At 46.2% G+C, this 26415-nt stretch overlaps 1 protein-coding gene across 2 annotated transcripts in view; it reads right to left on the bottom strand.

The window, feature by feature from the left end:
- Positions 1–26415, bottom strand: part of SAAL1 (serum amyloid A like 1) — a 305196-nt gene that overhangs the window by 11619 nt on the left and 267162 nt on the right. For both annotated transcript variants that reach the window (XM_085648052.1, XM_085648053.1), the window contains one exon: positions 21380–21472. In XM_085648052.1, the coding sequence (XP_085504178.1) occupies positions 21380–21472 (93 nt within the window). The remainder of the gene's footprint in view (positions 1–21379; positions 21473–26415) is intronic.

Consider the following 26415-nt stretch of genomic DNA (forward strand, 5'->3'; position numbering starts at 1 on the left):
AGTTGTTTCAGGTTTCTTTGGAAGTTAGGGAAGGAGGGGTTGCATCGAAGGTCAAAAGGTAAAGAGTTCCAAATGCTCGGAGCATTTACGCGAAAGGAGCGAGATTTGGTTGTTGATTTTTTTAGATTTGGAGGTATGAGTAACAGAGCGTAGGCGCTTCTCAAAGATCTAGTAGACCCAGCTATCATTAGCTTGTGTTCAAGGTAGTTGAGAGTGTGTGAGTACAGTGCTTTGTGGATGATTCAGGCAGTCTTGTAAGTACATTTTCCTTCAATGGGAAGCCAGTTTAGGCTCTTGAGTGCAGGAGTGATGTGTTCAAAACGTTTGATGTCTGAAATGAGTCGGGCTGCCAAGTTAAGAACTGATCCAAGGGGTGCGAGGTGAGATTTCGGCATCCCCGTGAGAATGGCATTACCATAATCTAGTTTGGTAAGGACCAAGGATTGCACCACAGTCTTGAAATCATCGGCGGGAATGAAAGGTATTCTTTTCTTAATGTTTTTAGTGCGTACAGCGCTCCTCGTGCTGAATTTTTATGTGTTCTTTCATTGACATGTTTTTGTCCAGGACGAAGCCTTGGGAACTTGCGGAGTTGGATATAGTGAGAGAGCAATTTAAGGCGTTCAGGTTGTTGAGCCATTCTTGGATTGGTAGGTGGTTGCATTTGGGGGAGAATAGAATTACTTACATTTTGATGGGGTTTAGCTTTAGGTGATTAGAGCAAAACCAGGATTGTAGCTCGATCAGTGTGGCATTAAGATGTCGAATATCACTGGGTGATTTGATTTTGTAGTAAAGTTGAGTGTCATCAGCATATAGGTGATATTTGATCCCTGCTTCAAGTTGACTGTCAGGGGTTCCATGAAGAGATTGAAAAGGAAGCTGGATAGAATGGAGCCCTGCGGCACTCCTAGATTGACCCACAAGGGTTTAGAAAGACATGTGTTAATTTTGATTTGTTGCGACCGGTGTTGTAGGTAAAATGTGAACCATTTTAAGACGGTGCCATATATGCCGAAGCGACACTTCAGAGATTCAATTAGGGCTGGGTGAGTTACTATTTCGAACGCTGCCAATAGGTCAAGAAGGATAAGTAGGCAAGTGTCTTCCTCATCTAGGGATCTGTGATTGTCATCAGATATATTGAGCATGGCCGTTTCAGTACTGAAGCCTTTTCTGAAACAGGATTGGAAAGTGTCTAGAAGGTTGAAATTTGTATATGATGATTACGCATCAATACATGAACCACTGCCTGAACTGCCACCAACCATTCAGAAGCCTACACTCCGCCTCCCTCGCACAGACATCGTGCATCGGCCGAAGCCACAGCAGAGACCGTTCCTTCTCTTACCTCGCAGCCAAGTCCTGGAAGGGCTTCCCCCTTCACCTTTGATCATCACAATCACTGGCGGACTTCAGGAAGCGACTGAAGACCTTTGCTTTTCGACTGAGCCCAACAATCTAGCGCCTGGATAATCCCAGGGGTGAACAGCAGCGCTGTACAAATATGGTTTGATTTATTGATTATTATATACTGATAAACAAGCATTTGACTCATAGGATGTATGACTGTAGTCGTCACTCTCAAACACTTTCTGATTGTTTCCCAGTAGTACTTAAGATGCAGTAGTAAATACAGTGTAACTTAGCTATTAACACTTGAGAGGTTTACAGTGGACGTGCGTGCAGACCTAGCATACTGTTACAGCTTATATGCGAATATAGCTCTTTTTATGGGTAAAATGCAGGTTGTGTACCACTTAAGTCCAATATCAGCGATATTTAAAAGTATACATCATGGGTGTGTTTATTTCAGGCTTACTGATCGCAGGTACTTACAGACATTGACACCCACTTTGACACGGAACTTCACGAATTTTCAACTTACATAGTTCTGGAGCTCCCTAATGCTCTTACCTTTCCTCTTATGTCACGGACGGGTAGACAGATTGGACGAGCCCTGTGCGCAGTCCTACAGAATATCTTATCTCACTGAGGCACAGGGCAGATTCCCACACACTTAGGCTGGTTGCACTGTCTGTGGTACATAATAGGGATGGAATGCATTACTCTCTCCTTATCCAACCAAGGTGCAACATTTCCCAAACTGTGGGGGTCCTTTTTGACCCTACTGACATCGGAATTCCAGGAGCTCACTTGTCCCAAGTACCTATGGCTCTTGCGACTGCCTGAGGCCCATACTGCCCTTGCTTAGGGGCTGCAAAGTAAGATATGTTCTATAAGGGGTACCCCAAAGATTGTTTTTTCTTTTCCCTCTATTTGTGGTCAGCAGGACCATGGATGGGAGGGTGTGGGGGAGGTGGGGGCGGGGGGAGTGGTTGATGCAATGCAATGCATAGTGCACAGGAGACAACGGGCCCTGAAATGCTGATGTAACGTTATATTTTTATTACATTTCTGTTTTTGCTGATAACACCAATAAAGAGATTTGAAGCATAAATATATACTATAAGGAGGACCGATTAGCAAAGAAAGCCTATCTGGAGGACAGAATTGAACTAGCTGGGAAAAAATCATGAAAAAAAGAATTAATTGTGCAAAACGTTATGTCCCCGGAAGCAAGTTCCAGATATCATGAACCACCAGCTGAATGGTGCGAGCAGCTGGCACAATTCTACCATGATAAGATTAAGAACATCCAAGACAGTCTATCTGCCAGCAGGTTGCCGGGGGGTGTGAGCTTAGACAGTATTTATGCAAGTTATCCTCAGAATTACATAGGGTCTCTCTCCAAATTTGATCCTATTTCTTTGGAAGATTCCCTGATAGCTATTCAAAGCCTCAAGTCAGGCTCTCTGGTGGACCCTTGCCCCCCTTAAATCCTGGCGCTTGGCGCAAGAGTGATTAACCCTCTAGTCAATAAACTCTTGAATGAATCGCTGTCATCAGCACTGGTATCCCAGGCTTGATAGAAGGCTATGACCCTGCCAAAAAAATCTCCAGCAGACCAGGCCGAATTATCTAATTACAGACCCATATCCTTGCTCCTAGCTTTCTCAAGTTTAGTTGAAACATGTCAACTCCCAGCTCTCCCAAAACTTGGAAAGCAACAATTTACTACCTCCTAGTCAGTCTAGCTTTCACCCATGTTTCAGTACAGAGATGGCACTAGTGGAGGTGGCGGATTACATTAGGAGCATCTTAGACTCTGGGGGGGGAAGGCATTGCTGATAATTCTTTCAGCGGCCTTCAATACTGTTCCCCATGTCACTCTACCAGCCCGTCTCAAAGATATTGGAACTGGGGGTACAGCCTTAGACTGGCTGATATTGTTCCTCTAAGGACATGGCCAAGGGGTCGGGATCCTTCCTTTCTCGTCTGAAACATATGGATGGAAAGTTGGAGTACCTCAGGGCTTGACTCTTAGCCCTACTTTATTCAACATCTACCTTACTCCTCTTGCTCTACTTGCGGGGGCTTTGGGAGCAAAATTATTTCCTATACTGATGACACACAACTATAGTGTTCATGGGACTGTAATGCAGGGTTCCCTGGTGAAAATATTAGAACCTGCTTGGCAGCTGTCTTCCACTGGCTAACATCTCATCAGCTCAAATGTAATGCAAAAAAAAAAAAAAACGAGCTGTTATTTTTTTAAGCGAAGGATCAGGAATCAAAGGCAATCTTTTTGGCCAGTCAAAATCCCCTTTCTAGGGTGTCAGGTGAACTCTGTGAAGAATTTAGGTATTAAATTTGATGATGGCCTTTCATTCTTAATGCAGGTAAACACAGTAATGGGGTCCTGTTTCGGATTCCTCTGTATCTTAAGAAAGTTTTTACCTTGTCCTTCTCAGCCAGGAAACCGGTGATACAGGCGCTGGTGTCACCTAGGCAGGACTATGGCAATTCCTTGTATCTGAGCCAAACTGACTACCTTATTAATAAATTGCAGGTGGTTCGAAATGTGGCAGCAGGTACTCTCCTGGGCTTGCCTTTGAGAGTGCAAGTGTCTCCGCACATAAGGGCATTGCATTGGCTCCCGATACAAAAGAGAATCTTATTTAAGACTCTCATTCTGGTCCATAAAGCCCTTAATCAGTCAGGCGCTGAATACCTTAGGGCACGCATCAGTTTTTATGCTCCCTCTAGATGCCTTCGTTCAGCCAAAGCTTTCTTAGCCAACAATATAGGTGCACTAGGGCTGGGGCAGATCCTTCTCCTTTTTAGGTCCGTCAGCTTTCTAACAAACTTTCCTCTGTGATTCGGAGCATTACAGATACTTCAGTAAAAGACTAACCAAGTCTAATCTGATTAGGCCTTCTACATGTGCGTGGACAGAGGTGCACAGCGCCAGGACACCCCTTGGAGTAACAGAGCACTATATAAATACCTGTTCATTCATTCATAACTTATTTATGACATTGTAAAGATGTTTTTTATAGGTGCTTCGTGTGCATATGTGGACACTGCTTGAACCTAGTCCACAAGTCAATGCAGGAAGAGTAATCCCTATCTTGGGTCGGAAAGGGAAGTCCCTTCATCATCTGCAGCTCCTAAAGACCTTGGTCGCTCAGGGATGAACTCTAGATTTTACCCAAGGTCTCTGCAAGCAAAATTGAATACACCTGGATCATCAAAGTGTATTTATGAAATGGTGGAGATCTATTAATCAATCTGTGAAGGTAATTTTCCACCTTTAGCAGCTAAGTTGGAATCTTGCCACCTGCAGTTGCATCTTAAGATGGCACAAAACATTTTGGTAGCTTTTTATAGCAATACACATTTTAAGTCCTTCAAAAAAGCATCATTTGGAACACACATCTTTTCACTGGTTAAGCTGTACTATAACAATAACACTGCCGGATCAGTCAGAATACGAAGAATGTACAGCATAAAGAACACAACACATTTCTAGAAACATACAACAGGGTTGTCCATGTTGTCTTTATCTGCAATAACCATTGACCCAGTGGCACATCAGATGAAGCTCAGGCATAATGATGGGGTCATTTACAGTCGACATCACCTGTTCGTGCACAAATCACAAGTTACTACTTGTGTAACTATATATCTTTAAGAGACATTAGTTAGTGATAGATTCCTTACCTTAGAATATCCCCAGGCGTCAGACTGGATCCGGAAAGTTTTCTGTAGCAGTACCCCTGCGCATCAGTAGGTGGCATTGTGCGGCTCCGCGTGCGTCACTGGCGTCGAACGCGCCGAGATGACGTCACGGAGACTACTTAGGCGCCACCAATGCGCGCGGACGTCAGTTCTGTACACGACTTTCCGCCACAGGAACGCAGAGCCATGCAAGAAACTGACCACTGGTGCATTGAAACTAGGGCCCTGAAAGGGATGACCTCAACCCTAGAAATCAGTTCAAAGAACAAGGAAGGATGGGTGGGGCGGTAAGGAATCTATCACTAACTAATGTCTCTTACAGATATATCGTTACACAAGTAGTAACTTGTGCATCTGAAAGAGACACGTTAGTGATAGATTCCTTACCTTACAATAGATACCCCAGCAATACCAACCAAGGTGGTGGGTCTGCGAAAAGATGACACCAGAAAGTCACAGAGAACAGAACGGCCAAAGAAGCCGTCTCTCCGGACCCGACTGTCAAGGCAGTAATGTTTGGTAAACGTGTGCAGCGAAGCCTACGTAGCTGCCTGAAATGTCCTGCAAGGGGACGCCGCGTCCCAAGGCAGTAGTGGCTGCAGTCGCCCTGGTCGAATGGGCACGCAGCCCCACAGGAGGCTCCTTCTTAGCCAAGGAGTAACATGCTTTGATGCATAGAACGACCCACCACGAGATGGTCCGTTTGTGCACAGCCCGACCTTTTTTGGCACCCACGTAGCCAACAAAGAGCTGGTCATCCACCCGGAACTGGTGCGTACGCTTCAGATAGAATGCGAGCGCACGTTTTGGATCCAGTCGGTGGAGCCTCTCCTCCTCCCTTGAAGGATGAGGAGGCGGAAAGAAGGTGGGCAAAGCGATGGCCTGCCCGATGTGGAAGGGCGTGACAACCTTTGACAAGAAAGAAGGACGAGTCCTTAAAACCACCTTGTCCGGATGACCAGAAAGGAAAGGAGGCTAGGAAGAGAGAGCCTGGAGCTCACTCACTCGGCTGGCAGAGGTGATAGCTACCAGGAAAGCCGTCTTGAGAGTGAAAGGACAGTTATGAAGGGGCTCGAAGGGAGCGCCCATCAGAAATGTCAAGACAAGGTTTAAGTCCCAATGAGGCATGGGAGGAAACGTGTGCGTAATGCCTTTCAGGGAACGGTTAACAACCGGGGACTTGAAAAGAGAAGGCTGATCTGGAAGCCGTAAAAAGGTGGAGATAGCCGAAAGATAACCTTTGATAGTGCCCAGAGCAGAGCCCTGCTGGGCCAAAGAAAGAAGGAACAGAAGGACTTCAGAAAGAGGGGTAGAAAGGGAATCCACAGTCTTCGTTGTGCACCATGCCACAAACTTGTTCCACCTGTAGGCGTATACCGTTTTAGTGGAGGAACGCCTGGCTGCCAGAATGACATCACAGACTTCGGGAGGAAGATCGAAAGCTGTCAACTGTCGCCGCTCAATCTCCACGCACGGAGGTGGAGGCTGGACAGGTTCAGGTGGAGGACCGTCCCCTGCTGCAGCGACAGAAGATCCTCCCGAAGAGGCAGACGGATCGGGGGATCGATCACCATGCTGAGTTGCTCGGGATACCAGTATCTTCGTGCCCAATCCAGAGCCACAAGGATGACTTGGGCCCGGTCGCGCCGAATCTTCTTCAGCACTCTGGGCAGAAGTGTTATAGGTATACAATAAACCACAACTCCACTCGCGACAAAAAGGCGTCGCCGAGCGAGTGCCGCCTTGGAAATTCCAACAGGCAGAACTGATGACATTCCGCGTTCTCTTCAGTGGCGAATAGATCTAACCAAGGCTCTCCCCACTTCTGAAAGAGACCTTGCACCACGTCCGAGTTCCGACGCCATTCGTGATCCATCAAGCACCGGCAGCTGAGTTTGTCCGCCTGGCGTTCTGAGAACCTGCCAGGTGTTGAACCACCAAGGTAATGCCTTGATGTTCCAGCTATGTCCAGAGGCACAGAGCCTCCTGATATAGGGTCCAGGACCCCACCCCGCCCTGTTTGTTGCAATACCACATGGCGGTGGTGTTGTTCATGAACACCTGCACCACACTTCCCCAGACAGAGGGAAGGAATGCCTTCAGTGCAAGTCGGATCGCCCGAAGCTCCAACAGATTGATATGGAGCCGGGACTCCGCCGGAGACCAGAGGCCTCTGATCTCCGCCTCTCCCAAGTGGCCTCCCCATCCCAGGAGGGTCGCATCCGTCACCACTGTGTGCTCTGGTTGGGGAAGGGAGAGGGATCTGCCATTGACCCAATTGCGATTCGTGAGCCACCACTCCATCTGGCATGTGTCACCAGCAGGATGCCATCAGGCCCAGAAGCCGGAGGGTCATCCTAACTGAAACCCGGGACAGAGGCTGAAAGTTCGGAATTATAGCCTGAATATCCCCGAATCGCTGCTCGGGAGGATAAACCCGAAACAACTTTGAATCCAGAACTGCTCCAATGAAGGGGAGCTTCTGAGAGGGGTTCAGGTGCGACTTCGGCACGCTGATGGAGAACCCAAGCAAATGCAGGCGGTCGGCCATAGTCTGGAGGTGGTTGACGACTGCCTGGGGCGAGTCCGCCTTCAACAACCAGTCGTCGAGGTAGGGGAAGACTGACACCCCTGACCTGCGCAGATGAGCTGCAACCACCGCCATCACTTTCGTAAACACCCGAGGGGTGCTGGTAAGGCCGAAGGGGAGCACAGCAAACTGAAAATGCTCAAGGCATACCGTGAACCGCATGTAACGCTGGTGTGCCGGCAGGACGGGGATGTGAAAATATGCGTACTGCAAGTCCAACGCTACCATCCAGTCTCCAGGGTCGAGGGCAGCCAGGACCTGAGCAGTCAGCATTTTGAACTTCTCCTTCCGGAGGAAGCGATTGACGTTCCGGAGGTCCAAGATGGGGCACAGGCCCCCCTTGTCCTTCTTGGGGACCAGAAAGTAGTGGGAATAACAACGACTCCCTACTTCCGGCCCAGGAACACACTCCATGGCCCCCTTGTCCAAGAGGGCCGTGACTTCCAGCTGAAGAAGCACCATGTGATCCCCGACATGCGGTGGCACCAAGGTGGCATGGCTGGAGGGGAGGACTGAAAGGGAAGGGAGTAACCCCTGCGGATGATCTGCAACACCCACTTGATATGGAATGCGAGGTGGGTCGCACACCGCTCGTCATACTAGCAAATAGCCCCATAGGATTCTGGAGGATGTAGTGACAGCGGCGGGTACACCTATGCCACGAGTATATAGTTAAAATGCCATCCCTGGACACGTGTTTCGAGGACCCACTTAATGGTTGACTTTAAAGCTCCCTCGAGCTAAACGGCTGACGAGTCAGGATCCCGCACCCACGCGCCGTGAAAGGTATTTAACCTTGTATATTTGGCAGTCTACCGGCACACCACATACAGACCTGCTCCCTGCTGACGAGAGGCAACTACCTCGAAACACTTTTCCAGGGATGGCATTTATTTAACACTCGTAGCATAGGTGTACTCGCCGCTGCTAGTTCATTGTCCAGAATCCTATGGGGCTACTTGCTAGTATGACGAGCGGTGTGCGACCCACTTAATGACCCACTTGATATGGAGCCGGGACTCCGCCGGAGACCAGAGGCCTCTGATCTCCGCCTCTCCCAAGTGGCCTCCCCATCCCAGGAGGGTCGCATCCGTCACCACTGTGTGCTACGGTTGGGGAAGGGAGAGGTATCTGCCATTGACCCAATCACGATTCGTGAGCCACCACTGCAACTGCTGCGCAGTGCCCTCCGAAATCTGGTCATAATCGGACAGGTTGCCCTGATGTTGCGCCCACTGGAACTTCAGGTCCCACTGCAGAGCCCGCATATGCCATCTGGCATGTGTCACCAGCAGGATGCCATCAGGCCCAGAAGCCGGAGGGTCATCCTAACTGAAACCCGGGACAGAGGCTGAAAGTTCGGAATTATAGCCTGAATATCCCGGAATCGCTGCTCGGGAGGATAAACCCGAAACAACTTTGAATCCACAACTGCTCCAATGAAGGGGAGCTTCTGAGAGGGGTTCAGGTGCGACTTCAGCACGTTGATGGAGAACCCAAGCAAATGCAGGCGGTCGGCCATAGTCTGGAGGTGGTTGACGACTGCCTGGGGCGAGCCCGCCTTCAACAACCAGTCGTCGAGGTAGGGGAAGACTGACACCCCTGACCTGCGCAGATGAGCTGCAACCACCGCCATCACTTTAGTAAACACCCGAGGGGTGCTGGTAAGGCCGAAGGGGAGCACAGCAAACTGAAAATGCTCAAGGCCTACCGTGAACCGCATGTAACGCCGGTGCGCCGGCAGGACGGGGATGTGAAAATATGCGTACTGCAAGTCCAACGCTACCATCCAGTCTCCAGAGTCGAGGACAGCCAGGACCTGAGCAGTCAGCATTTTGAACTTCTCCTTCCGGAGGAAGCGATTGACGTTCCGGAGGTCCAAGATGGGGCGCAGGCCCCCCTTGTCCTTCTTGGGGACCAGAAAGTAGTGGGAATAACAACGACTCCCTACTTCCAGCCCAGGAACACACTCCATGGCCCCCTTGTCCAAGAGGGCCGTGACTTCCAGCTGAAGAAGCACCAAGTGATCCCCGACATGCGGTGGCACCGAGGTGGCATGGCTGGAGGGGAGGACTGAAAGGGAAGGGAGTAACCCCTGCGGATGATCTGCAACACCCACTTGTCCGATGTGATATCGCACCAGTGGGGGAGGTGGTGGCGGATCCTGCCACACACCGGAGTGGGGTGCTTCCCAAAGCTCAGATTAGGAAGGTTTGGAGGTAGAAGCAGCGGGGGCGGAGGTGGACTGACTCCCACGCTGATTCCCCGAGCCGCCCCTGCAGAAACCGCGTCCGCACTGAGGCTGGCTCTGCACAGTCTTGCTGAAGGAAAGTGCCTGGGTGCCCCTGCCTTGGCAACGAAAGGAACGAAAACCAGGAGTGCCTGGCTTTGTCGTGGAAAGACCCAAGGACTTGGCCGTGGCTTGTGAGTCCTTAAAACGCTCCAGTGCACTGTCGGCCTTATCGCCAAACAGGCGAGTGCCATCAAAGGGCATATCCATGAGCGAGCTCTGGACATTGGGCGAGAACCCAGTAGAGCGCAACCAGGCATGGCGACGCAGCGCAAAAGTCGTAGAGATCGCCCTGCCCAACGAGTCAGCGGTGTCCAAACCACACCGAATGGCGAACTTAGCCGCATCCTTACCCTTAGCAACCGCCTGGGAAAGCACAGCCTGGACCTCCTCAGGACACTGAGGAAACACCTGAGCAACGGTATCCCACACCGCGTGGGAATAGCGGCCCAATAAGCAGGCGGTCTTCACCGACCGCAGCCTCAAGCTGGCCGAAGAGAACAACCGCTTACCGAACTGTTCCAGCTTCTTAGAGTCTTATCTGGCGGAGCCGTGGGAAAGGCACTCTGTGACGTCGAGGCTTGGATGACCAGACTCTCAGGCGTGGGATGAGTGGTCAGAAACGTGGGATCACCAGGCGCCGGGCGGTGCCGCCTGGCAACATTCTTATCCACAGGGGCCCCTGTGGCCGGCCGCGACCTAGTGCACAACAGGACGTTGGTGAGGGCGTTGTTGAAGGGAAGCGGTGAGGAGGTTAGTTTTGAGGGCCACCGTAGGAAGATCGAGGTTGAGGACCTCAGCAGCCCGACCATCGTGTAGGAAGTACCCTCCTCCATTGTAGGCGGGGGAGAGGCAAACCCCGGGTCAGAAGAGACATCAAGGTCGCCGGAGTCCTCCAGATCGTCCACCCAGTCCTGCTCGGAGTCACACTGACGGGCAAGAGGGTCCTCAGACCCCTCCCAGTTATCCTCCACCTCGGGTCGCAGGAGGAACCGGCCGCGGCATTAGAGTCAGAAAAGGGACATATGGTGCCGTGAACGGCGCCGGCCGGGGTCGGGCCAGTGCCGTGTCCCAAAGCGCATCCCAGGCAGGAACAAAATGATCCTGGAACCGGGGCAAGGGCAGAACGAACGGCACCCACTGCGGCGCCGAAGGTGGAGCCGAGGGCAGCGCTGGGGCTGGAGCCGGCAGCGCTGGTCCCCGTGCCACCAGGACAGGATCCAATGGCATAGGATCCTGTGGCGCCGAAGCTGGATCCACCGGCGGTGCCGACAGGCCAACAGGATCTGGACACGGGACCGCTGGCCCGAAGGCGCGCCGGCGGGAGTCCGAGACCTAAGAGGGCGTCCATGGTGTCAAGAAACTCTTGCACCTGTTCGGGAGTTGCCGACAGACCCGGGTAAGGCAGGTAGGCCGTGGGACTCCCAGGCCCCAAGGGAGCCGTCAGAGAGCGAACACGCTTCTTCGACTTCTTTTTATGTCGTCGCTTGCCGGAATCCGAGGGCAAAGACTTGGAGCCCGTGGAGCGACGACTGCGGCCCCACAAGCGGCCCCAGGAACGGTCCCTGGACCTGGAGCGGCGTTGGGACGAGTGACGGACCTCCAGCAGTTTCCGGCGCCGCTCCCTCAAGGCATTCGGGGCCATGGCCCGACAGTCCCGGCAGTCGTGGTCAGTCTCCAGGCAGTAGAAGCAAACATCATGGGGGTCCGCCACCGACATATTGCGACGGCAGGCCCCACAGGACTTAAATCCAGGCATCCCTACGTGCATCAGGAGAAAAAAGGGGAGACAAAAGTCTCAAAAGAGTAGTCAAAAAGTGACTAAGGTACGTGCTCTATCCGGATCTGTGCTTGCTCGCGCGGAAAAAGAAAGAAATGACGTCAGCGCACATGGGTGGCACCTAAGTAGTCTCCGTGACGTCATCTCGGCACGTACGACGCCAGTGACGGAAGCGGAGCTGCACGACACCACCTACTGACGCGCAGGGGTACGGCTAAAGAAAACTTTCCAGATCCAGTCCGACGCCTGGGGATATTCGAAGGTAAGGAATCTATCACTAACGTTTCTCTTTCAGATATATGTATTGCTTTTCACATTTCATAAGGCATAAAACTGCAACACACTGTGGTTAATGAATACACAGATTCCTTGCAGAATTACATATATTGTTGCTGTACTGCCATCGTATAGTCAAGGAAGAACAGAACCCTAGCCTTGATGACCAGGAAATGACCTTTTTTAAAACAACCATCAGCAATATGATGTTTGGAATAACCGGTTGTTACTTCTGCAAATCCAGGTGTTAGTATTGTCAGCTCTGAATTCCAGAAAGCAAACCCTCTCTTATTTGTTTTTAGCTTGATCCTTAAGATATTGAAGACCTGTTGTCAATTCTGACAAGGCCAACCAAGCTGCAGCAACTCCATCAGACAGCTTGCGTTGTCTGGCCTGGCAGTTTGGGCTGGAGGGTCAAAACTGATTTGCATATAGCTGGGTCCAAACAAACCATACAGAACCAGACCCTGGCAAGACGTCAGAGTCTAAGAACCAAGAGCTGAAATTACACTTGGTATTCCCAACCCTTACCCCTGAAATGGTGAAGCAACATATCTTTAATATTAAATCTGGGTCACACCCGGAACCCTGTTCGTGAGCAACTTTACACATGGTAGCCAGTATTGTGGCTCGACCTTTCTCTAATTTGATGAATAAAGCTATTCTCTCAGGGTGTTATTACCTGCGATGGAAGGCAGCAGTGATCAGGCCCCTTAAATAAAAAAACAATTTGGATAGCAAGGATTGTAAAAACTACAGCCCAATCACGATGCTGTCATGTCCAGCTACAATCCTCGAGAAACATCTCAACTGCCATTTAATGGATTTTGCAGAACAGCAGTGATGGCTGGGCAACTCTCAGTTCAGTTTAAGGAAACATCATGAAACTGAAACTGCATTAATTTCAGGCACGGATTATAATAGGCGATTAGTGGGGGCAAGGCACTGCATTGGTGTTTGGTACTTCTTGACCTATCCGCGGTGTTTGATACTATCTCTCCCTCGATGCTGATTGATCGCACTTCAAGATATGGGTATCACACAACAGGTTCTGGCCCTTCTGTGCTCCTTCCTTAGGAATCATTCACAGAGGGTGCTGTTACAGCAGTTCTATTCGGAGGTCTTCACCCTGTCATGTTGAATACCGCAGGGCTCATCATTGAGCCCCACGGTCTTTAACCCCTGTGCCTCCACTTGCTGCCATAATTCTGGCTTTTGGTGTGTATGCAATATCATATACTGATGACACACAGATCAACGTGTCGGTTCCAAAAACTCTGCTGACACTGCAGATAAGTTCTCTCAATGCGTGTCGGCAGTCTTCATCCTTGATGAGACAGAATTTTCTGAAATTAAATGGCGATAAAACCGAGGTGTTGCTCTTTGGCCCACCCTCTTTGAGCTGGAATAGCAATTGGTGGCCAGACACCTTAGGTATATGTCCCATCCCAGTTGAGATGGCCAAAAATCTCAGAGTAATCCTAGAAACTGAGCTTGCACTTAATGACCAAGCCAATCGCACTGTGACAACCTGCTTCTGGCTCATAAGGACTCTTAGGAAAAAAATTCCTTTTATCCTCCTGCCAGCACGAAAGCAGGTTGAATTAGTTCTGGTCATGTCCACATTGGACTCTTGCAACTCCCTCTATCTGGACTTTAATATTAGCCTCCAGTACAAACTACAAGTAGCACAGAATGTGCTTGCTAGAACAATTCTTGATATTCCCAGGTGCCAATCAGCTACTGTGGGGTTGGGGGCCTTACACTGGCTCCCATCAGAAAGCGCATTATGTTCAAAGCAATATGTTCGGTTAATATGGGCCTTTTTCTCCACAGTCCAGCAGGGATTAAAGATACGTATCACTGGCATATTCCAGGTAGAAGCCTCAGATTGGCACACCGTAAACTGCTTACTGTGCCAAGAACCCAAAAGAAGAAATGGGGAGATAGAGCTTTCTCGATTGCTGCAAGCAGACTCTGGAACTCTCTTCCACAAAGCCGGGGGGCTCTCCAAGAGCTGTTGCCTTTCAGAAAAGCACTCAAAACCTGGCCTTATACTCTGTAGGCTGCATTTCTTTTTGTCTGATTATCTTATAGATAGGGTTTACCTCGGGCCGGCCGGCTATAGCGCCTTGATGCCTTCGGGTAATTGTTGCGCTCTACAAAATCAAAAATCTAATAAAATCAATCCATCAAATCATAACACAAACCACACAACAGCATTTGGATGCCCCTTAGTACCATGCTACACCGTATTAATTGCTAATCAATATCAAGCCACCACTCTATTTAAGGACATAGCATCACATCGGTTTACCCATACTCAAATATAACATTAGTTATCACTATACCATCATTCCACCATGAAATGTCTTTCTAAACTTATGCTTACTATCTGTCCTTTGTTCTCTTTTCTTCTTTCCTATGCCCTCTTTACAGACTTACTGTCAGAGTGATATGTCTAACACTATCTTGGCTGTACGACCCATACACAACTGCAATGAAACACACAGACACTTCAACACATAATGTAAGACAAAAAGTAGGAGTGATCAGAAATGTACTGAACCACCAGTAACAAGGTCTACTCTCACCATTTGTAAGATCTTTCCCTCTATCATAACAGATTATTGTGATGCCCAATAAATGCATGAAAATACTATCCTTTTTACAAAACGTCTAAACCACCGTTAAAAAAGATCACCAATTACTACTATACACTTAAAAGCGACATAACCATCCTACAGGAGACCGAAATGGGTTGCCAGGAATCCCAGACCATGCAGAACCAATGGATCCAAGAGTCGATATGTTCCCCATCTAATAAAAAGAAAAATGGGGTGATAACCCTTCTATCTAAGACAGCAAATATAAAGCTAACTGAGTGTAGTCACAGAAAAGATGGAAGATGGCTGATCACTAAAGTAACAATAGACAATAAGGACCTATATATTGTAAGTATATGACCCATGATTTTGGATGAACCTCGATAAGAAAATATGGGACAAACAAAGCAATTCTTATAAAATCCTTGGGGGAAGGGGGATAAACTACAATCTTCCCTAGAAAACCATATTAGACAGAAATTCCTTCTGCAAATACTGACCAAACAAAGCCCACACACACATAAAAAACCTTTGTTAACAAAACCAGGTAAACAATACATGATGACTGCACATTCTGAACGGACGTGCATCGCTTTCCACTCCTACCCTTACAGCACACTATTCAGAATTGACAATACATTAATAAGTCACTCACTGAAAAATCGACTGATCCAAAAACTGAACAAATACTAGTCTTAGACCATGCAAGCATCTCGATCAAAATAGAAGTCAACAAAAGCATTCCTAAAGATAGGACTTGGAGAATGAATGAAGAAATACTAAATGACAAAACAGCCAAAGACCAAACCCAAAGAGTCATTAAAGATTTTTTAAAGAAAATAATAATGCAGAAGCCCCTCAGAACCCATGTGGGACTCCATGAAGGCATCAATTATGGGAATAATTATTACGATTATGTCCAATAAAAAGAAGGAAGTATTGAGAAATGAAACAACTTAGAATGCAAACTGGTTTCACAAAAGACAACAAAACATTATGCAAACTAAAACCTCTGAAATGTGAATATGATGCGATAATCAGCAACAGAGCTCAGATCTGGGTTGATAACATTAAGGCAAAAAATGGATAGAACAAAATAAAGGGAGAAGGCTCCTTGCAAACCTTTTAAATACAAGGATAACAGAAAGCAAATTACTGCATTCAAAAATAATTTAAGACTCACACAAACAGGACCCCTAAACATCCTTCAATGCTTTAAAGACTTTTACTCCAAACTACATAATCTCCCTCCAAATACACATTAAATGATTGCCATACCTATCTTGACAAATTACATTTACCCTCATTATCTAAGATACCTAACCACCAACTTAATTAACAAATAGAGAAAGATGACTTTGTCAAAGCAGGTAAAACACTAAAAGATGGGAAAGCGACAGGTCTGGATGGCTTTCCTTCAGGCTTCAACAAGAACTTTCAGGAATCACTGTTTGAACACATAAAGAAGATATTAACCCCTTCGGTGCTCATGACGGAACGGTTCCGTCATGAGCCACGGTTGAGCTGTGCTCATGACGGAACCGTTCCGTCATGACCACGCCCGCGCAAGATTCCGTCAGCACAGCGGCGGAATCTGCGCAGCATGGAAGGGGTTAACTAATTTTGAGAAAAGAAAAAAAAACAGGAAAGCGAGAGAACATCCTCAGATGCAGCTGTAGTTGTCGTACACAAAGAAGATAAAGACCCGTAGAAACAATAAACTATAGAGCTATCATGCTACTCAAAGTAGATTGCAAATGATATCCAAAAATATTAGCCATACCACTAGAACAAAATCTTACAGACGTTAATACACAACTCCCAGACAGGATTTGTGAAAGGCTGATGATAACATAAGAACATTCTGCAATATACTACAAATAACTAAGACACTGTCCACCCTTACAATGGAGTGGCACTAAACGAACTGAAAGCTTTTGACCAAGTATGGTATTCACTGTATACCACTTACTACAGCTCATGTGAGAGCTAATGGACACGTATCTGGGAAAATAACACTGGTGCAGGTACTAGACAATGTTAACTGTTAACCTTACTCTTTCTACTTACCACTGAACCATTACGAGTCTCCTTACACTTCACCTTAAACATCAAAGGTGTTACATTTCTATCCAAAGTATAAAGTGGAGGCTTATGCAGATTACATCTTTGGGTTTTCTCCGAACAAACTGGAATTGTCACACCATAAATTTCAAACATGAAATGTAGAGGCATCAGGATCTTCTCTACATCGATATAAATATATCTCCGACTTCATGCGTGAAACATAAGGAAGCTAGAATATTACCTACACAACTTGAAGCATATCAAAATTACAGTGCTGTCAACCTTCCCAACTTTCTTCATTACTAACTTCATTTTTAAATAAACAAGCAATACGGTGAGCAGTAACCAATAAAGACAACTTCCCACCATGGGTCGATGTTGAAGGATTTTATTAAACCATATTTGCTTACATGTGTCAACGTTTAAAATAAATAAATACCCACTCCTATTACATCAGCAGAGACACAATTTCAACCCTCTAAAACCTAGATAATATTCTATAAAATCAATTCAAAGTTTCTAACCAATCCTCCCAATGGGGAAACCCACACAATAAGACAGAAGGAAAAAGTTCAATGTGGGGTAAATGGACAGAAAAAAGGATTCTACAAATTAATGGTATGTGATCACCAGAGAATCTTTAATCTTTTACACAATTGCAAGAAACATACCATCTACTGAACCTGAACATCTATGACTTCCTCTAGATAAAAGCATCACTAGGAACAGGAAAAAACCATATCCCTCTGATATCATATCCCTCCATAAAAAAAAAGAAAATCTCCATACAAGATCATGCAGCCGCAAAACTATATATACAATTTTAGCCTTTAAAATAATAGCAAAAAATTACTCCTGACATCTGAATGAAGTAGAACAAGTGCTCCACCTGAAGCATACAACAGCCATCAGATGAGTCATGATCTGACACATGAGAGTACTCCACTAGGAGGAGAATGTAACGCACTGCAAACTCTGGACGTTATACACAGTATACTGGACACCAGATATACTGTTTAAAACCTGTCCAATAGAAACTGACATATGCTAGATAAGCATAGAAGCAACAGGTCCTTTAGAACACGTTATTGAAGTGTTAAAAAAAAAACAGAACATTCTGGAAAGAAAGAGAGCAAACTATAAATGGTATATTTCACACAAAAATTACCCTATTAATGTCATCCTAGGGCCTCGGCACAACATAACCACTCTGAATATCACAGGTCCTGATATCCTTCTCTTAGACTAACTAACAAGAATAGGACTTCAAACAAGTCTTTCTTAAAGCAAGAAATCAAATAACAATTCTAATCATACATGATGGGCATGGGTCTGCTTTATCAAAAGGCAACTCTACATACAGCAAAATAAATTCAGCCTACAGTCCTCTTGTTAACTATGGGACGTGTTAGAAGTACATATGCGCAAATGATAACCACCCTAAACAAGGCAACGACATAGCTTACTGCACCAAACTCCACATATGCCTTACTAAAACCTCTAACACACCCAACCTAAAAACCAAAGGCAATGCATAATCAATACAACACCCACTCACTCTGTCTATATATCTCTTTACTTCACTCTTTTTCTCTCGTTTCTTTCCTTCTACTCAGCATGTATGATGACCAGCAATGCACAAACTTGCCCATAGCTAATTTCCTGTGATCATTAGGACTCTGCGATGAACACATCAAACATTTGCCTTGTATAACAGTAACGTTAAATATATGAATTTCTCCTGACTAAAAACAATGCCTTGCACTATGTTAAGGGCCACTGGAATTATAGGATTCTGCAGCACGCTTTTTTCCGCATTTTGGATTTGCTGCATTTGCCACATAATCCTTCATCTACTGCATAATCTGCAAATTTCAACAAAACAAAATTGTTCTATCTCAAATGGATCAAACCTTACTAAAATTAAGATGACGTGTTCAGGCTCAGAGGAAGGTCCTTCGCAAATGTTACCTGGTCATCTCTCAGTTGCATATTTCTGTATTTGGTTGTTAAACTTGTACTACTGAGACTAAATCTTTGCCCATACAGTATCACTATGAATAAAAATCACAAAATAATGAAAATTGGCTTAATTATGCTGCATAACTTGCCTTTTCTTGCCGCACACTTTAGTCAACCCTGCCGCAAATTCCGGTTCTCCCCTGCCACAAATTTCAAGTGGCCCTGACTATGTTTTATAAGTATCTTGTCTATTACTAAAATCTAATATACACATGGAAAACACACATTATTAAAAGAGCATTTACCTCAGCTTGCCTTGCAAACACCTGGACTACATGTATCACTTAAAAATATTCAGCACAGTGTGTTCAGGCCATCTGTCCATTATTATCTGCATAGGAAGCAACCAGGAACCGTGGTGCATCTGGCACACAACACACTTGATGAGTGAAGAGCAGTGACTGTTAGGATATTGAATACTAAATGAGCCGGACAGTATTGCTAATTTACTATTCAATATCTCAGCAGCCCTTGCCATTTGAGCTCAGTTCACCCTGACCATTTAGCAAGGATGATGTGGAGATGGGGAAGGATGTGGAGATGGGGAAGACCGTGAATGCTGGGGAGGGAGGGAGGCAGGAGGCAGGATGATGGGAAGTGAGTGAGGGGGATCGAATGATGACAGGTAGTGATGGAGGGGAGTAAGTGCTGACTTGGCGTGACAAAAAATAGAGCAATCACTGACAGGAACTGGAGAGCAAGCAATAGACAGGAGAGCACGAGGGGACCGAGAGTGAGTGAGTCTGGGTGGGAGGGTTGAGGAAGAGCGGTGATGAGGAGTGTGCAAGGGGAGTAGGACTACTTGGACCCTATTAACAACACCTAATAGTGAAAATAATGGGGCAATGTAGCCTTTCACAAAATGTCTTGGCCTTGATGGACAGCCTTGAAACTACATAAAAGCCACTGGCTGAAAGTGAGTGACCCAAACCCCACTCTCTATACTCTTGTGATTGCACAGTGTATAGTATTTATGACATGACGTCTCCCAGAAAATTAAAGCCATCTGTAAAGAAACGTACACAAAGGATTTGTTTCAATTGTTCAAAATGTTAGGACTCAAAAAATAAAATTCCATTGAAAAGCTTCAGTTAAGCCTTCTGTGAACTGGGGTTCCAGATATTCCCCATATTTTGCTGGTTTCGAACGAAAAGTAGAAAGACAACTTTTATTTGACTCACATTTAATAATAATAAACAATAATAGTGAGATGTGTAAAGCGCCTGGCTACTTTGAACAAAGGGTCCCAGCGCTGAGGTCCTGACTCCGAGATTGAGTGCGCCACAGAACATCTTATCAACAGCTCGAGCTGAATACAAAGGGGCCTATTAGGATGGCGGGCAGACGAAAATCCGCTCGCCACCATAGCGGTGCTGGGACCGGCCGCCAGTGGTGCGGCGGTCCCGCACCGGCAATTAGGATGCCAATACCACCGTGGCGGTGGCATTCTCTATTCCCAGCATTGTGGCGGGCGGTGCTGTGAGCACCGCCAGCCACAATGCTGGGAATGCACGTCGTGCCTTGGCATGCACTAGGTGACAGACACCGCGCAGTGCCTGCCACTTTGTCCATGTCAAGGCAGGGGGTGCCATAGGTACCCGCCATGTGCCCCCCCCACCCCTTCAACATCCTGGGGGCCCGCAACGGGCCCCCAACTAAGTAAACTGCATGCCTTTCTGCCGCCACGGAAAGGCTGCCTCCCGCTGCCATCATAATATGGATGGCGGTGTCTAGTAGACACCGCCAACATATCAGACTCCTTTTCCGCCCAGTCACCAGACTAATATGGCGGGGGGAAATGGCATGCGGGCGGAGGAGAATGTCGGCCGGATCGCCACCTCCATGCGGGCGTGGCGATGCGGCCGACATTCTCATATACCCCAAAGTGTTTAACTTCTTCCGGAAAACAGATTCCGATGGTGCCCGACAGACGGAGAGGGGAAGAGAATTCCAAAGTTTGGGCACTAGGTAGTTAAAAGAGCGGCCCCAATGCCACTCTCTTTGGGGATGGTAGCCAGCATAGCCCCGTGGGTCTGAGGTTCCAAGAGCGGACTTAAGGGTTAATAAAGGAATACCAATAACGAGGCCCTTACTCGCGCTGGCCTTGTAGTGCAGCACACGGCTTTGAAGCAAAGGCTCTGCTTCTGAAGCAGCCAGTGCAGCTTGGAGAGCTCGGCCTCTATGGATGCACGATGGATGCAAGTTTATTAAATCAGTCCCTACGTACGCTGAAGGCAGCTATCGGAATACACAGTAAGCGCATGACTGAAAATATTGGTTAGTGCCTTTCTTGCTTTATGTAATTCTGAATGCTCGAAGTGTTCCCATACTTCTGTGGAAACATGTATCCGTAATACATACATCTCTGAAAAGTATTTTGTTAGAAGTGCCCATTAAATTAGTGTTACTGACTGAACGCTTGCTTAATGTGACTCTCACGTAATTCAAGGTATCACTTATTGTAACAACCTCAAAAGAATGGTTGCAAGACCCACTAGTTTCTGAATCGGAGATTGATAAATTAAGAAAAGTCTTTCTTGCACGTGCACTAACCGGTTTAGCTGTTTTCAGTGACCACTTCCAGCCTTATTTATAGCAATGCGTATTCAGACAATTGCATGCCAGCTCATTACGCTACCAGGTGTGAAATAACCATTACTTACGGCAGTGCCATAGTGAGGAAGAAGGTTTCGAACTGCACAAGAGCACTTTTGTTCATTTAAATGTTCTTGTTTCAGTCCCTCCAAAATGCTCTCCTGCAAAAAAAAAAAAAAAAAGAATGGTGTGGTAAACTTGGCAGCAGTAATAAAACAAGATGCATCATAACTCAAAATCTGGTTATCTATCAAATAGTTCAGTGATACCAAAATGTTACAAAAGCACAGACCTCCTTAGAGGAGGAATAGGAGTACTATTAAATGTCCCCCACAAAATGAATCACAAGAAACGAAGGAAAAATGCTCAAGCATGACACGGAATAGGATACATAAACACCATATGGTGTCATTCCGTTTCTTTCCCATTGTTCTTTCAGTGCAGAATCATGGTACTACTACTCTCCTTACAGAATGCATCCAAATAACTATCTCATAAACAACCACAACTTCAGTTCCTCTTTCCTCTTGCATCATATTAATAAAATCCCACCAATTCTGGACACAACAAGCATAAATTTACCATTCAACAAAATAAATAGTCACCACAGCTAAGACCCAACCCGGGTAGGTGGATTCTTGAGCCTGAGGTCTAATAACACACTAACGCCTCATTCTCGATTCCTGGTTTACTCTGTTCTGCACCTCTCTGGCCAGTCAGTAACCTCCCCCCTCCCCCACGGTCTGTACAAGCACGGCTTCCGAAAGAGACGCATCTGTACTAGGAGTAATGATTCCTCCCACCTTAATGTCGAACAGGCCGGGAGTAGCTATGTCGGCTAAGCTGTCTTTTTACAAGGTCTGGCAACTTCTTTTTATTGTCGCTATGAAATATGCACATTTTGATCAGAGTGAACTTTACAAAGTTTTTCAAATATGCTAGTGGGGCAATTTCACATCACTTTTGCTCTGGTGGGCTGGTTTCAGCTGAAAACTGGTTACAGGAGTGCAGATTGAGCAAATGGCTCGCAGGAGCTATTTTAGCCCCATTGCTGATATCTCACCTTACTTTTTTAAAAAAAAGATTTTTAATACGTGATATGCATTTACTTTTCATTTTCACACAAGATTCCGCATTAATAAAGATCCTCAAACTTCTGCTTTCATTCGAGAATCTGTAGAAAAAACCCTAAGGGACACAATCAGAATAGTTTGAAAAACTGGACAGGAGGTACCTGGTTTGGGGCCGACCTTCAGGTTAGTACCTACCTCTTAAAGAAGTTACATATTTTACCAATCTTTTTTACTAACTGAAGAGCTATCAAATCGTTTCAATCAGATAGTTTGTGAGCTGGAACCCAATAAGTCAGTACTTACATGTTTCACCATATGTGCACTATGGCTCTTCATGAAATCGCTTTCATGGTCTGTTAAATTCCCAAACCACATCAGCCCGTAGGAAAAGATGGGGAGGAATGACAGAAACCCTTACCACTAAACAAAATATTTCAGCTAACAGGCCTGGGTGATCCACAGATCTATTGTTTATGAATGGCAAACAGTGAATGGTATTGCAACATATGTACGTTGTCTGGTATCCCATAAGAAAGAAATGTCAGTTCCATCTATGGTGTTCCACACGGTAGAGTTTCCTCTCCTCCAGAGTCTTTTGGTCTTTCTGTGCTCAATGCTCGAGTGCTCCACAAGTAATAAGTAACATCCATCGACTGTTCTGTTTACTTATCAGACACCCTACTTGCCTGAGCTGCGGCAACATGTTCCAACTCTTTTCTTTAACTTCTGATTGTAGGGGGACACGATCACTGTCCCCAAAAATTCAAATAAGCACGGTAAGCACAACTAAATGAAGCTACGCTCAACCAAGTGATACCCTGCTCTGGTGTCTCAGAACTTCGTCTCCTGAAAGAGACTCCATCTATTGCACAAAATACCCTGAGTTACTTCACTTTCACTAAATGCAAGTTAACTGCAGAAACCCACACAGTATTTGACAAATCAGAACGTCATGCATGCCAAACAGACGAGCCCTGCAGGGCTAACATTCTTTATTCTTCACCCCACAGAACCTGGCTGTGCAAGAGTTTTGAAAAGCCAGGGTATTTCCCAACAGATCTGGTAGTCAACTATCACTTCAGAAGCAAAGCCCGTTTCACCTAATAGAAGATCTCTGTGTGGCCTGCAGTAGTGAAAGAGTCTTTAACTGTGCCACCACAGAGGCTGCACAAAATCTACCATCTTGTGTTACTGTATGGACAGCAGGCAGTGAGAGGTGGTGTGAGATCTTCACCATTGTTTTCCCTGAAACCTTGATCCCCATTTAGCTCAACTGAAGTTGACATGGGATCACCATCGTTCTCCTTAACGTTGTGGTTCAGGGAAAGAGTCTACCAGCATGGTCAAGCCAGTGAATATTTGTACTGGAGTAAACTCAGGCATCCCGTCTAGTTCTTGGCAAGCTCCACCTACTGCCACCTCGTCCAGTTACATCTATGGCAGAAAATACTAGACAGTTTTGTGGAGTGTGGCCAACCCTTGGAGATCTGGGGGAACAGAGTTCGCCTATTCTCGTTGGTTTTCAGATGTATAAGAAAATAAATAGTACTGAAGTCAACATCAAAAAGAGGACTGATGCAAGATAATGCAGTCAAGCACCTAATGTGATGCAGAAAAATTACAATTCAGCATAATGCAAATAGGTTTTTGATTGTTCTCATCTCTCTCTAGAACCACACTGTAGTGGGCACTTATCAGATCATTTTATAGAAACCTCCATGATTTTAATAGCGAATGACTGCAAACCCCTGCAGGAATGTTGCAACTACAGGCAAATTTGCATGATTAATGAAATGTGGGCTACAAAATATTAATAACAATACGTGTAGTTAGGATTGTGGAAAACGTGTAATATTTTACTGGCATAAGCGACAGCCATTTTGGCTGTGGGGTCCCTTTAAGTTTCCTTCGTAATGCTTTCATCTTTTCACTCTGCTTGTGCTATCTATTTTAGTTGACTTCCTGTCTCAGCTAAAAGCAATGTACGTGCTGAGGGTTTGTAGCTGCCAGAGCACCTGGTCTCAGATGTTAACTGTCAACCATTTATTGTTGCCACAAGCACTCCTGCTCCCCCTCCCACTTTGCTGACCAAGTGGTTATTCATCTGCCCTTGTTTGCTGAAAACTATTTCTAAAACCTGTTCTCCCCATTTCTGTTCACATGCTTACACTCAGGTTCTTGAGTGCGTTGTGTAGATGTGGTCCCACTCATGAGTGATTAATAAACTTGTTATTTATTTCCAACTCCAGTGCTGATCTCGATTTTGTTGGTCTCTGAACCTGTGGACAAAAGGGTGACCCTGCACCAGTGTACCCCTAAAAAGGTACATTTCCACAGTATGAGAGATTGCATAAAATCATTTCTTCATAATGAACAACCAAGTTTCATTTTAAAAGCTTTGGGAGAAACAGAGTAGGTAAATACTGGACATTGTTAACAGAGATGGTGAGAAGTCTTAAATTATGTTGTGCTTGGATTAAGAAAAAATAAACCTTGGAGAAATTATCAGAAGCACCCTGCAGCTGATCTGTACTAAGAGATCAACCAAAGCCTGCACGCATAGGATTCTCTCAGGGCATGAGATAGAAAAATTAACAAAACAAGACTGTGCAGGTTGACCTCTGTTTTTCCAACCACTGAATTAAAACTATTACTTGATTTTTAACCTCGCTGATCCAGGTAGGTGATTATGCCCATTAATTCACCTAATAACATTGATTGAGAAGTGGTGAACCACAAATAGGATAAGAACAAATCAAGTATGGCTCCTTTATCAAGAAAAACATTCAGGACCTCCAGAACACACATCATAAGGTCCTGGAAGAGATCTTTACCAGAATAGAGGGAGAGGTCCAGAAACTGTTATGGAAGGGTGGACACCCAAGAGTTGCACTGCCAACACTGCAAGGCAGTGCTTGAAGAATGAAAGAAGAAACAGAACATCTGGCAGTTTAGCTTATGGGAGGGGAAGTGTTTGGTGTTCCGAACCAGGCAACACATTTGTTCTGGGGCCCTGCATAGAAGGACTTTGTTGAAGGGTGACTAGCAGTGAGGATGACATGCAACATCTCAGTCTGAAACTCAAATGTAACCAATTGTCGCTTCTTAATCTTAAAGCAAGCCAGTGTAAGTTATGGATCTTCAGTTCCAATCAAGGACCCTGTTGCTGAGACAGTAGGTCTTCAAGATGTGTTAACCTTATCAGAGGAAAGATGCTCATGCATAGGAGTTCTGGATATCACACTCTCCTGGCTCAGGGCAATCAGGATGGTTTGGGCCCTGTGGTTTTTGATCTTCTTCAGAACTCTGGGTAAAGGAGGAAGTGGAGCGAGTCCCTCATTTCATTCCAGCCAGAATGTGTCTTGCCGAAACTCTAATGTGCAAACTCTTTGACACTGCGCCTCCAGGGCGATGAAATTATCTACTCATTGCTTTCCCCATTAGCTGCATTAGCTGAATACACCCTGTGCCATCTCATGATGCAGACACCACTCAATCTCCCAGATGTAGTCTGTTCAGTTTGTCCACTCTAACATTTAAGGATCCTGCCATGTCGCTGGCTACTAGAAAGATGTTCTGCTGCTCCAGCCACCTCTGTAGAAGTAAAGCCTCTTGGAACAGGACTAACAACCCCGCTGCACCCTGATTGTTGCAGGACCACATTGCAGTGGTTCAGCCTGTGAGAACCAACTCACCTTCTAGCCAGGAAAGCCTTCAAGGCCAAACAAATGACCCAAACCTCCAGAACGTTGATGTAGGGTTGGCTTACTGCTGGAGACCATAGGTATCATATCTCCTACTTCTACTACTCCTACTAGATGACTCCCTCCTCCCAACCCACCAACGATACATCTGTCATCAACGTGGGATCTGGGTGAGAAAGGAAGAGTAGTCTACCGCAGAACAAATTGGGAGAGGTCAACCACCACTGCAGATCTTGGACAGTACACTTCAAGGCCTGGATGAAGTTGGAGTGGCAGCCATGATACTTGGCCCACTGTGATTTCAGGTTCTGACGCAGGTCCCACATG

The sequence above is a fragment of the Triturus cristatus genome, chromosome 3_2 (genome assembly GCF_964204655.1).
Source record: "Triturus cristatus chromosome 3_2, aTriCri1.1, whole genome shotgun sequence".
Taxonomy (NCBI): domain Eukaryota; kingdom Metazoa; phylum Chordata; class Amphibia; order Caudata; family Salamandridae; genus Triturus; species Triturus cristatus.